This window comes from Poeciliopsis prolifica, unplaced genomic scaffold (genome assembly GCF_027474105.1).
Source record: "Poeciliopsis prolifica strain line A6 unplaced genomic scaffold, Auburn_PproV2 SCAFFOLD001, whole genome shotgun sequence".
Lineage (NCBI taxonomy): Eukaryota > Metazoa > Chordata > Actinopteri > Cyprinodontiformes > Poeciliidae > Poeciliopsis > Poeciliopsis prolifica.
Window position 1 is genome coordinate 11,939,448 of NW_026562376.1, and position 14,392 is coordinate 11,953,839.

General features: G+C 37.1%; 3 protein-coding genes across 3 annotated transcripts; 1 reads left to right on the top strand and 2 right to left on the bottom strand.

Moving 5' to 3' along the window:
* Positions 1-661: 661 nt before the first annotated feature.
* Positions 662-6,492, bottom strand: hprt1l (hypoxanthine phosphoribosyltransferase 1, like). The gene is made up of 9 exons (XM_055029646.1): positions 6,291-6,492; positions 5,959-6,065; positions 4,649-4,832; positions 4,367-4,432; positions 4,263-4,280; positions 3,885-3,967; positions 3,376-3,422; positions 2,849-2,925; positions 662-1,215 (listed from the first exon to the last, which is right to left on the bottom strand). The coding sequence occupies exons 1-9, from the start codon at positions 6,306-6,308 to the stop codon at positions 1,147-1,149; spliced, it is 669 nt and encodes a 222-aa protein (XP_054885621.1). The 5' UTR covers positions 6,309-6,492; the 3' UTR covers positions 662-1,146.
* A 1,400-nt stretch (positions 6,493-7,892) lies between these two features.
* Positions 7,893-12,265, bottom strand: psmd7 (proteasome 26S subunit, non-ATPase 7). The gene is made up of 8 exons (XM_055029612.1): positions 12,116-12,265; positions 10,624-10,715; positions 10,248-10,340; positions 10,068-10,165; positions 9,903-9,983; positions 9,722-9,813; positions 9,358-9,556; positions 7,893-8,551 (listed from the first exon to the last, which is right to left on the bottom strand). Exons 1-8 carry the CDS (start codon positions 12,187-12,189, stop codon positions 8,288-8,290), a joined length of 993 nt encoding a protein of 330 aa, XP_054885587.1. The 5' UTR covers positions 12,190-12,265; the 3' UTR covers positions 7,893-8,287.
* LOC129359775 (dynein light chain roadblock-type 2-like) lies at positions 12,200-13,192 on the top strand. The gene is made up of 4 exons (XM_055029658.1): positions 12,200-12,326; positions 12,524-12,599; positions 12,696-12,863; positions 12,949-13,192. The coding sequence occupies exons 1-4, from the start codon at positions 12,228-12,230 to the stop codon at positions 12,990-12,992; spliced, it is 387 nt and encodes a 128-aa protein (XP_054885633.1). The 5' UTR covers positions 12,200-12,227; the 3' UTR covers positions 12,993-13,192.
* The last annotated feature ends 1,200 nt before the right edge of the window (positions 13,193-14,392 follow it).

Consider the following 14,392-nt stretch of genomic DNA (forward strand, 5'->3'; position numbering starts at 1 on the left):
TGTACATAAAAGATTTAAATTTACAACCAAGTTGTAAATACATAAATTTAAATTTATGTATTTTTGTTATCCTATTTAGACTGTTAGACTGTAATTAATTAAGCTGTACTATTAGAAAAATATAGACTGGATGTCTTTCTGGTATAGCAGCATTATTTATTCTTCATATAAAGCAGTGGTAGGTATTATAGGTATTATTAAGAGCATTAATGGAAGTAGTATTACTAGTAGTTTTTCAATTTATTACAAAATATATTGAAGAAGCAGCTAAGGAAACAGTAAACTAGGAACAAATATATTCAGGAAGCTGGTTTAAGGAATATTTTGGGGATTGTAAGATGTTGCATCATCCTGTTGAGAGTGGCTATCAGAAGTACTTTTCTTGTATCAGGTCATAATAAAAAACAAAATACCACATAAGCAATTGAATGTAAAAATATATACAACGTTTTCCCAAAGCCAGTCTAAACAGATGAGTCTTCAGGTATTTTTGCAACCACCAAAAGCCTTTCACCTTCACTTTTAGGCTTGACTATAGAAACAAAATGGGCAAATGATGAAACAAAGGAATTTCAACCCATAGACAGTTTCAGATTCACACACATTCGCTCTTAAAATGAGAACCTGGTAACTATAAGTAACTAAGAAACTACACCAGACGAAGGATTCATGGTTTTAATGGGACTTGTATTGTTGTAAACTGTTTAATGAAAACATGAAATATATTAAATAAAGCATAGATTGTATTACAAACAAATTTATAGAACAATGAGAAGTTTTTTCAGCATTTAGAATCGAAACATAACTCTGAGGTCAAAAGCTATGAACAGCTCAAGTATACAGACAAGGCCTGATTAATAAGCCAGAATAAATTAAAGACATTCTTTCTTCTCAGTGTCTAAAACAATTTCACAGCTTTACAACTTAAGTCTATATACATAAATATGGGAAATAATTAAAATTTAACAAAAATATATCTACATAATTAATCCCACTTTTTAATAAGGATGAAAATAAATATTCTTAAGGTCCATAATATACCACAGGTCATATGTTTTGTGGATTGTCATATATAAAAATAAATAAGATTCAAAAACACAATAAAGCTAAGCAGGGTCCATCACAGTGGTCCAAGTCTTCATGGAGTCACATTTGCAACACTTTGAATTCGTCTTTGTACTTCTCCTTGGCTTGATCGTTCAGTATACAGATGTGCTGCAAAACAATGAAATCCATGAGAAGAAAGTGAATCACTGTGGAGACATTTCCCGATTACATTTTTAAAGAATGAACAGGTCCAAGTCTGTAACTCAGTCAGCGAAGTAGCAACAGTTTTTAAAGATTAAGTTATGCACAACAACAAAGCTTTTGATAAACACCATTTCTATCAAACATTTCCTGCTGCATCTATTCATAAAATTTGCATTAAAAAACGAAAAGGCATCCTACATGCACGATCACTAGAGAGTACGTTTCCATATCAGAACCTGAAAACTAAAACGATGAAGCCGCTGGACACATGGAAGCTTTTTCCTCAAACAGCTCAGCTGACACTAATTAGTCATCTGAGCCTTGCACTTCCCCTCCAACAGTCAAGGCAGCCCTCAATGTCATTCAGCTGTCCGACCTGTGAATTTCTTCTCCTGCTAATATTACACAACTTCACCATTTTAGACTGCAGCCTCGCTGAAATAGGAGACAACAGCTCTCCGACTAGAAGTTGATTTCCTAAACAGCGCAAGGACTTTAGCCTCTTCAGTCCTACGAAGAGGAGTCCGACTTCATGAGACGGTCACCTTAAAAACAACCTTTCATACAAGAGTTTTTGAAGTCATTTTCTTTGCTGATTAATGTCTATGGTCACATCAAGACACAAATCCTCACTTATCTGCTCGATTCACGTGTGAACCAAATAATGTGGGAATTATTTAAAGGCCAAAAGGATGGACTTATTCCAGGACCAATTAAGGCATTTTTAATTTGTTGCAGCCTTCTCTCGAATCATTTGAAGATCTCGGGTGCAAAAAGTGCAAAAGCACTGAGGATTTTCAAGTGGCTGGTAGTTTTCAAACATGTGGACCATTTTAGAGTAACTTACTATACTTTGTGTAATTAGCATACAGTTTTGTTTCTTAATTTAAGGCAACACTCACACACATTAAACGATTGGACTGAAAAATTACAGTTTCCCATCCAAGTCCAGCCTCAAGTCTCTAGTGACTGAAGGAAATGTTTTTATCACTTAATATTAAATTGAAATCATATACAGTAAATGTTTTTGAAAATTTCAAGTTATTTTTTTTTGCTTTTGTCTTCTGCTGTTTTGATTACATGGCAGTGATGAAGGTCTGCATAACCGCCAGGTGATTTATGATGGTTTAATTTCTAAAATAAAAAGACCTTTTGAAGTGCATTATAGACATTGGACGACAATTTTGAAAAGTATTTGTGAGCAAACACTTCAAGTGATCAACAGGGCTCAGCATACTGAGGGGAGAGGTCAGTTTACGGTTTGCTGCCATGAAGATAGTGGGGAAGGAAATTACAGACAAATTAATGACAATAACACCAGTTTCATTGTCAGGATAAATGAAGGCTGCAGCTGTACATGCATGAGCAGCAACAATTTTGAGACTGAGCTGACAGCGCAGCCAGTGACTGGTATGGTTAGCCTTGGTTGTACTTTTGCTGATTCATGTTGGAAGTCTGAAGTCTGAGTTTTATTTTACTACATTCAAAGCCAGAGACTTTAGTTTCCATATTTGTAGTGATTAGAGTAAACAAAACAAAAGAAAAGTGTAAATTTATACAGCTAAAATACACCAAAGTGGAACGCAGCATCACTTACACTGAGATCTCTGAAGTATTCATTGTAGTCCAGAGCGTACCCCACCAGGAAGGCATCCGGTACTTCAAAACCAATGTCTGAAACAATTATAGAAACTCACTGCAAGTTATTTAAAGAATCCTGGCTATTCTTGGGTGCAGCAGGGGTAAAATGATGAGACATCCACTCTAATTGATTCTGTAGTGATGAAACCATCATTGGTCGCCTACCGTTTCTGCGAGGCTATGATTAAGGTGTCGGTTGGGCATTAGAGGAAAGTCAAAAAAACGCTTACAGTAACAGCTGTCCTTGAGGGGCAATCTTGAAGAGATTATCCCACTCAAACCTGAAAGCCTTACATAACCACAGACTGTGAGCTGGGTGCAAGCAGGCATGAATTAGTACAAAAAAATAAATGTTGTAGATTTTCATTAAACCAACACTAATCCTGCTTTTACCAAAGAACAAGAGGCGCAGCTGAGTGGCGGGCATGAAATGAACACCATCATTCTGAACTGCAACACACTAGTGAGTAAAGAGATGCTCACAGTCTGGCCTGTAGCCCGAACTCCTCGGAGTCCTCTTCACCAGAAGGCTGGAAAGATAATTTAGAAAATATTAGAGCAATAAAGCAAAAACCTAAAAAAATAAATAAATAAAAAATGAAATAAATGAAATAAAATCAAGGCAGCCTTTTAAACACAACATGTAGAAATCTCCTGTAACAGTGCAACGTAATATTTCTTATGAACCATTTTGCCTTGTACCATTTTGGTTAGTATATAGCCTGTGTGGGAAATTGTTTTTAAATCTTTATTTATTTTTTTTTAAAGACCTCAGGAAAACACAAGAGGAAAAAATATCCTGTGCAGTGCAGTTTATAGAGCAGCAGATTAACTCTTAAGCTCCTCCCTCCCTCTGTCACATTACATCTCTAATTCAGGTATCCATTAGCTAAGAGCACTGCTGACACACTCTGTTCCATGTACTAGTCAGTTAAAGTTGTGGTGTGTAATTCAGCTGTCTGTGCCCTGTGCTGCGTCAGGGTGGCGCCTACCTCACAACTTTAACCATTTTGGGATTGCATTCACTCAGCAGGGAAAGTAACGTCTGCATCGTCCTTCCAGTCTCTACGATGTCCTTATATAGCATCAGGAAGTGGTCGCAAATAAACAGAGAGATGCACTTCTTAAATGTAGCATTTGTGAAAATAGGAACTACAGATGACTGTGTGTGAGAATGCTAAATAGAAGCAAGCAAACTGAGTGGACAGTGACAGCCACAAGCTCTAGTCTGGTAAACTCCAGAAATTTGCTTTGCAAAACACAAGTAAATTATCAGGGTGTTTTTTTTTTTTGTTGTTTTTTTTACTCTAGTCAGGTGATAAATGCCAAGTTAAACAAACATTATACCTGCATATCCACCAGACTCTTACCTCAACGATTAAAACATTCTGCAGGGAAGAGAAAAAGCAAAAAGAAGTAAATATCCAGATAAACTGCAGAGTGTGTGTGAGTTGCTGCATTGGAGAGGACTCACCTTCCCTGCTAGGTTGGAAAGCTCGTCTCCTCCTATCACTCTGACATTGTTTGTTGACTTATCATTCTAGATGACACACACAAAAAAAAAAATCATAATGACTCACTTCAGCAACTCCAGACTGGGATTCAAATGTCCAAACTCACTCTGCAAGGCCTACTAAATCTCCACATTATGCGCAATGCAGGAGGAGAGTTATCATTTATACATCACTCTCACTGGTATTTTGCCAAATGCGGTGCACAAGTGGCTCCAGAAAATGTAATGAGTAAGGCAGCTCACACAGTAGCTCTTGACTCTAATGAAATCCACCGTCAGCGGGACTGATTTATCGCTGTTGTGGTTGAGCACTTTAATGTAGTCCAGAAGGTCTGCAAAGAACTTGTAGCCCCCCTTCAGCACACACAGAGCCACGATGTGGTGTCCCCCCATGTCCTGGATTATGTCACGGGCCAGACGCTCCGTCCTGCAGGAAAGAGGTTGACACACTGCAGTAGCATGGAGCTAAATTTACTCAGGGAATCAAGAACAGCTTTTTAGCAGCCCCACCTTTCAATTAACGCATCATATTGTTACTTTTACTTTTTTCATATTAGTTTGTGACATAACTTTCATAATTTTCTGTAAATGATATACAGCAGTTCGAATATGAAACTTTTCTTTTCAGTTTTGGGTTTTATATACATGCTGACTGAAATATCAAGTATGCAACTAATGAAAAACCAAAATTCAGGAACAGAAAATTACTTACATGAGACCAATAAGAAAATAAATATTTTTTCTTTACAAGTTGTACTTTGGTCAACTTAAACATAGATGGAAAAAGCACAAGCCATTAAATTCTTGCTAAAGGAGCTGGGAGTTCACAAATCCAAATATGGTATTGGAACGTTCAGGAAAGAAAAAACAAAAACACATAAAAACAGAACAGCGTTAGCCTTTGCAGGAGTGTGAGTCGAAGAACATTTAAGAGTTTGGAGCAAAGCAATGAACTCCAGCTGGACTTTGTTCTGCAAGAGCCGAGATACAGACAGCATCAGACGCATCTTCGGTGGACTAAGGAGGAAAAGGACCGAATTGTTGACCAAAGCCAGTCTTTAGAAACAAAATGTGTATGTAATTTGGAAATCAAAATCTCAGAGACTAGAGGAACAGTGAAGAGGCTCAGAATCCAAGCTGCTTGAGGGTCCAGTAAGACGTTTCCACCATCAGGGTTGATTTGGGAAGTTATGTCATCTTCAGGTGATCGTGCCTCAGTGTTTTATCAAGTTGACAACATGCATGCCACACATGCACCACTGATGGACATAACTTTCAGTCGGATATTTCTACTAAAGCAAAGCAACGATGAAATAAACTGAAACGCAGGTTTTTGTTTGTTCTGTCCTAGTAATCAAAATTGACAGGAATAAAAACTTGAAATATATCAAAATATATATCAAGTGTTCACCATATTATCAACAACAGGACATCCTGAAGAAGTGATAATAATAATAATAACTGAAGTTATAATTTAGGATTATGCAGAGAACACCCATAGAGTGAGATGCCTACAAGCTGACTCCAGGTGTTTCCCATGGAGGGTGCCTCACCTGTCCATGATGAGTCCATGGGGGATGATCACCTTGTCCAGGTCGCTCTCATAATGTCTGGGCACACAGAACAGGTCCAGGTCATGTCCTTTCTCATCATCTGCGATCTGAGACAGCAAACGATTGTCTGGTCAAAATCCCACCCAGCCACCTGTTTATCCTTCTAAAGAGAAAATGGATTGGGGCGTGCAGAGCAAAATGAAGGCGAGAAGGATCTTCTCTGGTGACGGCCTCCAGCCGGGAGCCGACGCAGCTCAGAAACCACACCCTGACAAGTGGACAAGTTATCAGAGCGCCGCTCGGCTCCGCCGGCTGGGAGCCGACAGCCTCACCTGCAGATACGAAGCCATGTTCCTCCGTTCCGTTCAGCCGCAGAGATTTACCCCGGAGTCATGGCCAGCTCTTAAAAAGAGGAGGAAAGGAGGAGCCTGGCTGAGCTGCACCCCTCCTGAACTACCGCTTCCGGCCCCGTGGGGGGGTTTTAAAGCCTCTACGTCAGAATCCAGTTTACCTGCCCAATAATCTGATTTCTGCGACACAACCACGGATTAAATGCGCTATATTGGCGCTGGCGGCGTTTTAGGAAACTGCTGCAGATGAAAGGCGAGTTTAGAGCCGAAGAGGCGAGATGACGCAGAAAGAAAGAAAAAAAGACACGAAACAAAACTGAAGACGTTTCTATTCCGAAGTAACCGCGCCGCGTTCACTGCACATGATCTGGCTTTAGATTATCATCATTATTATTGTAGTAGGAAAAAAGATATGTATATGAAAAAATTTACCAATATTTTGTTTTTTTTGTAAATTTCTTCTATTTATAAAGCGCTCAAACATAAAGCACCTTAAAAAAAACGAGTTTTTAAACCAATATTTAATTTTATCTAACATTTTCATTAATATGCTTGATGAAAATTATTGATGAAATGTAAAAAAAATATATAATTCAGTTTAAAAAGTACAGAGCCTTTTTGTCTGGGCACTCGCCCAGAGCAATATCGGTCAGGGGCGCACACATGTGCCAGATTGAAATATATTTAATCCGTCAACAAGTGTTGTTTATAAAGAAAGTATTGTGTGATTTGTGCTTTGTATTTCATTCCACCTCAAGAATTTCGATGATTTCTTACATTTTAATTAATTGGGGTAGGGGTAGGAGTGGATTCTCCTGCTGCTAGTAGATAAACCATTTATCTGTTAAGCACTGTCATTTGGTTTTCTTATAACTAGAAATTCAATAATGTTGAGATGGAATGCATCTGTGATCATTTTTGGAATCTTAGTGTGACATTTGACATAGTACCTGATGCATTGTTATGTGGTATGTTTGCCCAAAGCAAACATTCTGAAATTCCACACAAATTACATAATTAGGTTGTTTTCCATCCTGTGTTGCAAATTTTAAAAAATTTAAAACGTTTTTAAAATAGCTTTGTTTTTTCTGAAAACTTTCCATTTTCTCTTTAGCAGTTATTAGAATATCAGCATTTCTGCTGTAAAAAAAAAGTGTGATTCAGAAAGATTTGCCATCACTTTACTTGAAATAAAATCAATTGATATATGAATCTAACCTGTGAAATAAACAGCATCTTCTTGCTTATTGTGGTTTGTGATCCAGATTGTTCACTGGGTAAGTAAAAAAATTACCTCAGAATCTAGAGAGATTATTGTTTCTATTATAATGGACATTTTTTAAAATCTTGAGTGTACTCTTGCAGAATCAGGACCAGTTGTCGATGCAGCTTCTAGGCAATCTTAATCTACAAACCACATATTGGTTTATTTAATCCTGTGTAACGCTAAATACAAATAAATACAACATGCATAATTGACTTTTTCCTTTTCACTTCAGTCCAATTGGCCATCTAAACATAATGCAATTAAACAACTCCTTTGCAAAAACTTAGAGTTTGAAATTATATCTGCCAACAAATATATCCAAAAAACAAGAAAGTTTTTTATTGACTTTTTTTTATGACAAAAGGCGAACAAATCTACAAAAACAAACTTTGACTTTGCTTCGGATTTAATGAGTGATACAGAAACAATATCCTTTTTACTCCATTTTACAAAACACCAAGAGGATGGCAACTATGAAAACAGCATAAACATGTTCTCACAGCTCAGAACACTGGAGAGCAAATGTCATCATCTCGTTACGATAATAGCAGTCTTTGAGTGGAAAGTTGTTACCAGGAGGCCAAATCTCAAATGACACAATTCCCCATTTAGAGTCCTACTTTTAGTCTCAGACCCACATACAGAGGGGCAGAAAGTAGAACGCCATCCTGCTGAAGATGGTGTGATTTGAGAGACCACAGAGGAAGAGCACTCATTTCTTCTTCTTCTCCTCTTTTTTGGCACTATCTGCCTTTTCTTTCTCCTTGTCTTTGTCTTTTTCATCTTTTTTCTCTTTGTCATCCTTCTTCTCTTTCTTCCCTTCCTCCTTTTCTTGCCCTTCCTTCTTTTCTGCATCCCTGTTGGAAATCTTGTTGTTGATCAGGTTGTGCAGGGCCACCACAGAGCGAATGAGCGAGGCCAGGTAGACCACCAGCATCTGGTCGTTGGTCTTCAGGTAAAAGGCTTTGGTGAACTCCTGCAGCAAAAACATGTATTCAATAACAAAAACATAAAAATAAAATCAGCTCATAAATACCAATATTTCCCAAATTAAAAAAATATTTATTTCACATGGACATTTTAAATGCATTTTTTCCCTAGTTGGGTCTCATTATCTGTATGGACAATAAATCATCCAAAACCACAACGCAGACGTTGACTTTGATCCAGCAGAGTCAAAGAATTGCTCCTTTATTGGATTTTTTTTATCTAGTTATAACAGGTCAAATACGAAAAAAAAAGCCTTTCTTTGGTTTTGTGTCAAAACCAGATACAATGAAGTTTGTTTTTTTACTTTTTTGTACGAATGTCTGAGTTTTCTCACTCAAGAGGTGAAAACTACCACAGAAAACACATTTGTTTATATTCTGTATTTTTCTTTTACATAAATCATTTTCCAGATTTAATTAATTTAAATGACTTTGGTTGGACCTAGAATTAAATAACTAAAAACACAAAATATAGATGAAATGGTTTTTGACTGAAACCTGGAGAGCTGTAAGGTTTTGAAAATTCAGAATCTGTCATTTAACTAGTAGTGGGTATTTTTGCAATATTGCAAATATTAACAGTCTGAACCAAATTGCAAGTATGTTGAAGTCACTATCCAGAACCCGTGAAAGCCAATCTTAAACTCCACATGGAGGAGGAAAATGCCTTCTATAACAGGGTTTCATGTTGAGTTGAGACCAACAACGAGCTGTTTGGCCACATGTTCAAGAAGCGGACACAACGTACAATACAGTTACAGTAAGTAACTGTCAGTCAGCTGCAACATCTTACCAGTAGGTTTACATCTGGCAGCAGGTTGAAGACATCCTGCAGCTGGTAGATGATCTGATGGTTAATGGGAAGTTTTCCTGCAGCCACTCTCTCTAGGTAGGAGCGGATGTCCAACAGCTTTGAGTTGAGTCCCTTCAGGCCGTGAACTTGGTTTGTGATGCGCTGTGACAGAGTTCCCACTGTGGTGTCCTTGATGTCTCTGGAGTCAGGGTAGAGCAGAGAAGAAATCAGGAAGGAGCTGAGTATTTTGTCTTAATCAAGCGCACTCAAACATGTCTCAAGCCTTTGCCCTAAACCAGCCAAGCATTCACTATGAGGAGTAATCACTCAGGGTGATGAAGCAGGTGGTGAGTTAGTGTTGTACCTCAGCAAATGCTCCACTCCCACTTCTTCTGCTTCTTCAGCTCCAATTTCACTGGTAACATGTTCAAATGTCTTTGATGTTGGAGTGCCATCCTAGAAAAAAAAATATAAATTGGTCAATTATTTCTTTTATATGCAATCTAAACAAACATTTATGTTTAAACTAGACTTAAACTACTTACATCATGTATTTCCTCCACTGAAATGTATGCTTCTGTGGGAAGTCCAAGATCTTTGGGCTTCACATCGATGATGACTAAAACCTGGTGGGAAAGCAGGGCGTATGGAAGACATTCATCACCAGAACAAACAAAGACATGTCCATATGAGGTGACTGCGATGCTTACCGAGTTGGTACAATACCGCTTGATGAGCTCATTGATGGCAATGTCATTTTTATGGAGCTTGGGTCCTGTGTGGTACCACCCAACTATCCTTTCTCGGGCTAAAAAAGCAAAACACGGTTAAAAACAGGTGAACACAGAGTCAAAAAATGATCCAATACTAACGCATGTTCACTTTCTTACCGTTAACTTTCTTAAACATGCCATACATGTTCTCAAGATAGTCGTGATCCAGGAACCATACAGAGTCGTCCTTATCATCTTCATCAAATGGCACTAAAAAGACACAACAATGTTTTGTCACACAAGCATGTTTAAATTTAAGCAATGAATTATGTTGCTTTCTGGCATCTTAAGACTGTTGTGTCTGTTATTCTTTTAATTTTTTGTGTTGTTTGTAAAGTTTTTTTTTTTTTTTCCATTTCTACCATTGTAACGTTTTACTTTGGTTACTGTACAGTACTTTAGTCAGTCTTGTTGATTTTGAGATGGTTTGTAAATATATTTCACCAACGACAATCCTTTAGTTTGCACTGTATTGTTTCATGCTGATACTTACCTGCAAAACTATTGGAGACATCGAGAACCTTTTTGTGCCATGATCCCAGGAGAACACCCACTACTCGCTTCTGATTTCCAATTTTTCCTATCCTGCAGATAAAATAAACCAAAAAGTTAAGCGTGGCTAAATTAAACTTGATTAACTTTTGTTATATACCAACATGCTATGTTATATATCATCTGATCCAATACAAAGTCACAAATAGTTAGCAAATCCAGACACAACATGCTGCCCCTTAACATGCAAAATGTATTCCTGAATTTTTCAAATCTTCAGTGCCAGGACAAAATAAATTAAAAGAAATCCAAAAGGATATTAAAAAATGATATTATTTCATAAACAAAATTTACCAGTAGCTGAAAAAAGCTATCTCAGACAGTGTAGTTTGCATATAGAAAGGTTTTCTCCAATGTATTGGTATGACTGTAAGTCTACATAAAGACCCAATCAATAGTTTTGTTTACTGAAAAGTTAATTTATTTCAGTAACTCTACTTACAAAATAAAACACAGATTAACTACACAGATCAATAATTGCAAGCTTTTATTTCTGTTCACTGTTATGCTGCTCCATCTGCAGCAAATGAAAATACAATATCTAAGGTTACAAAATTATATGATAAAAACCATTGACATTCAGAAAAGAAGGTTTATTTAATACCCACTTAAGTGTTACTTTTAAAAGGCTTAATGTTTAATCTGACAAATACCATCCGATCAATTTATTGAATATCAACTTTTAAAAGGCTTAATGTTTAATCTGACAAATACCATCCGATCAATTTATTGAATATCAACTTTTAAAAGGCTTAATGTTTAATCTGACAAATACCATCCGATCAATTTATTGAATATCCCAGACGTGATCATGGGTATGCTTCTGTATGGATATGTACTCTTTCATTTGTTGCAGGATGCATGGATAATTATAGCATATATCAATAGATAGAGTGTGCGCTTATGTTTATAAAGACAAAATTTACCTTACAGGACAGGGCATGCTTTTGCTTCCTACTTCATTTCAAAGATAGAAAGTAACTATTATTTTGGAATATGGGCACGTGAATATAACAGTACAGTGTAAAATCTGGTGCATTCTGCATTGGATTACGTATGTATGTGTATATATGTACTAAGTCAAAATGTAACCAATGTATATAAACGGGGCCGTGAGCTAAACTAAGTTTTCACAATGAGAGGCTTTAACAAAACATGAATTATCACTACGGTATAAATATCAATAACTGAAATAATGAATCATAACTACAAAAAAGTTAAGTTGTTGATCAATTTAATGCACATAATTCATTGTCAAACTTCCAACTAGCTAACTAAGCTATTTAGCTTTGTCATGTCTCTCCATTCATTTTCAATGGGGGTCTGACTCAGCAAGGCTAACCTTAGCTTAGCTATGCTACAGTGAGCGGTTAATGGGCAATTTTCCAACAAATATTAGTGTTAAGACGAACATAAACACAAATCTCACTCACCTGTTAAAGTGATCGACCACACTGAGCAACACAAGCGGATGAACCACCACGTTTTCCACCGCTAATTCTGGCATATTTGCGACGAAGCCGAACCACACACCAGCTAAACAGAATGCCCACTCCACTTCACTTCCGACTGCGTGTGACGTCTCTTCCGTTTCTCTTGGCAACAGAGAAACTCAAGCCGTTAGTACAGCTCTCGGAGAAAATGGTAAGAAAGAAACACGGTTAACTGTATTAATTTCGCTACTTTCTGATAAAAACTAGTATGTCTTCTACTTTGAATTAGCAGAAAGGTCTCAATATGTTGTAAAAAATATCTCCTGATATAAATCCTTAAATTCAAGTGATTAAACGTAATTTCTCTGTTTTTGACGTTTCTTTTGTTGTTGTTTTTTTATATCACAGGGTGATGCCGAAGAGACTCTGAAGAGAATTGAGGGGCATAAAGGTGTAATTGGAACAATTATTGTAAACTCAGAAGGTAGATAAAGTCAAGAATGAAACAATCTTGACAATAAGCTTTACTCTCTTCCAATCTGAATAAATCTGAATGTTTCTGTGTCATTTGTTTTTGAAGGTCTCCCCATCAGAACAACTTTGGATAACTCCACAACATCTCTTTATGGAAGACTTCTTCGCAACTTCACCACGTTGGCGAGGAGCGGAGTCAGAGACATTGACCCTCAAAATGACCTCACCTTTGTGCGCATTCGCTCCAAGAAACAAGAGATCTTGGTTGCTCCTGGTGAGATCATTTTACTGCTCACAGGCTCTTCATAGCTCCATTAATGGTCCTACTGTTCTTACCACAGTCCTTTCTGTCTTCACAGAGAACAACTATCTTTTGGTAGTTGTCCAAAACCCATCTGAATAGCTGCCAGATATCAAGCCTTCCTCACATGATGGGTTATTTTCAAGAAAATATTTTCGCGTCACATAATCCCTCTTTTTTTGTTCAGCGGGTGTTGCTTTTTAAAACATGGCATGTCATGTGTTTTGCCTCCTGCAATTATTTTCTTTCATTTTATTCCTATTGACAGAAAATGGATGTGGAATAAAAGTAATTTGCCCTAACATTGTGGTTTTCTTAAAGTTTTGTTTTAGAGCAAACTGCAAACATTTTTACACACCTTCAACGTTTTTGTATTTTAGACATTCCAAATACAAATATCTGTATTTTACTGAGACTAGATGTGATAAATCAGCAGGTAATTATGAGGTGGAAGGAAAATTACATGGCTTTTAAATTTTAAAAGCCATGTATGCCTTTTAAATTTTAAAAGCCATATCTTGTTCATGTGGGGCAAGAAAACAGCCTTATCTGTCATATCATGCGTTCCCGACGGACCCGGACCAACGGAGGCAGTGGATCCAGGCGATCCGAAGAGATGAAGGTCCGGGCTTTTGCATAAAGACTGGAGCACTTTCGTATGTAGCCGCCACTTCACACCGGAGGATTTTGTTAGCGGATCCACCATCAGCCGCCTTAAAAGTGGAGCTGATCCTTCCCTGTTTGCCTGGAATAACTTCTCTGCACCGGCAATGAGAGAGTCTGCTTTCGAGAGGGCGAAGAAACGGCAGTTTGTCCTCTCAGAAAGCGAGCCAGGCTGAAGATGCTACTGCGGACCATGATTATATGACACATCCACCCGCAGGTAAAAGATAATATATTGTATATATTTTCCATGTAGAGAATTTCAGTAAAATATAACTGTTGCTATAATATTATTATTATGATCACATAATAATGAAATTATGAATATTGTGGAGATAAAGAAATAAAGATTAAGAATTAAGAACAGTCTTTTCCATGATTGTGTCGCTACTGACTCAGACTGGGAGACCTTTGAGAAAGTCAGGAAATCTTTGTAGTAATAGTTTTGAGCTAACTCACTGTAGTGTGTAACACCAGGAGTCTTTAGTATGCCTTTTTATTATTATTATTTTAAAATAAAATTTTCTGAGACCCTGAATTTTGTGTTTTTACTACCTACAAGCTATAATCATAATAATCAAGAAAAAACCTTGGAACAGTTCACTAATGTATGATGAATCTATATAAGAGTTTCATTTCTTAAATGAGAGACAAAAACATTAAGGTTTTTCACAATATTGGTAAGATCACAGATAATATGGAAATATGTTTTCTACATTTATACCCATCTATTCTAACTTAGCTTGAATTTGTGGTATTTCTCAGCCTCTCCAAACTGGCCCTGCTGCAGGAACATGGATAAGGAATAATAGGGCCTGAAAACTCACAGAGGAACACAA

Coding starts and splice junctions, on each gene's coding strand:
- LOC129359775 (XM_055029658.1), top strand. CDS start 12,228: ATGCCCACTCCACTTCACTTCCGACTGCGTGTGACGTCTCTTCCGTTT. Junction 12,327..12,523: donor TACAGCTCTCGGAGAAAATG/GTAAGAAAGAAA, acceptor TTTATATCACAG/GGTGATGCCGAAGAGACTCT. Junction 12,864..12,948: donor AGAGATCTTGGTTGCTCCTG/GTGAGATCATTT, acceptor CTGTCTTCACAG/AGAACAACTATCTTTTGGTA.
- hprt1l (XM_055029646.1), bottom strand. Junction 4,833..5,958: donor CATGGACTCATCATGGACAG/GTGAGGCACCCT, acceptor TCTTTCCTGCAG/GACGGAGCGTCTGGCCCGTG. Junction 4,433..4,648: donor TTAGAGTCAAGAGCTACTGT/GTGAGCTGCCTT, acceptor TGTGTCATCTAG/AATGATAAGTCAACAAACAA.
- psmd7 (XM_055029612.1), bottom strand. CDS start 12,189: ATGCCAGAATTAGCGGTGGAAAACGTGGTGGTTCATCCGCTTGTGTTG. Junction 10,716..12,115: donor GTGGTCGATCACTTTAACAG/GTGAGTGAGATT, acceptor TTTTATCTGCAG/GATAGGAAAAATTGGAAATC. Junction 8,552..9,357: donor TGCCAGATGTAAACCTACTG/GTAAGATGTTGC, acceptor TTTTTGCTGCAG/GAGTTCACCAAAGCCTTTTA.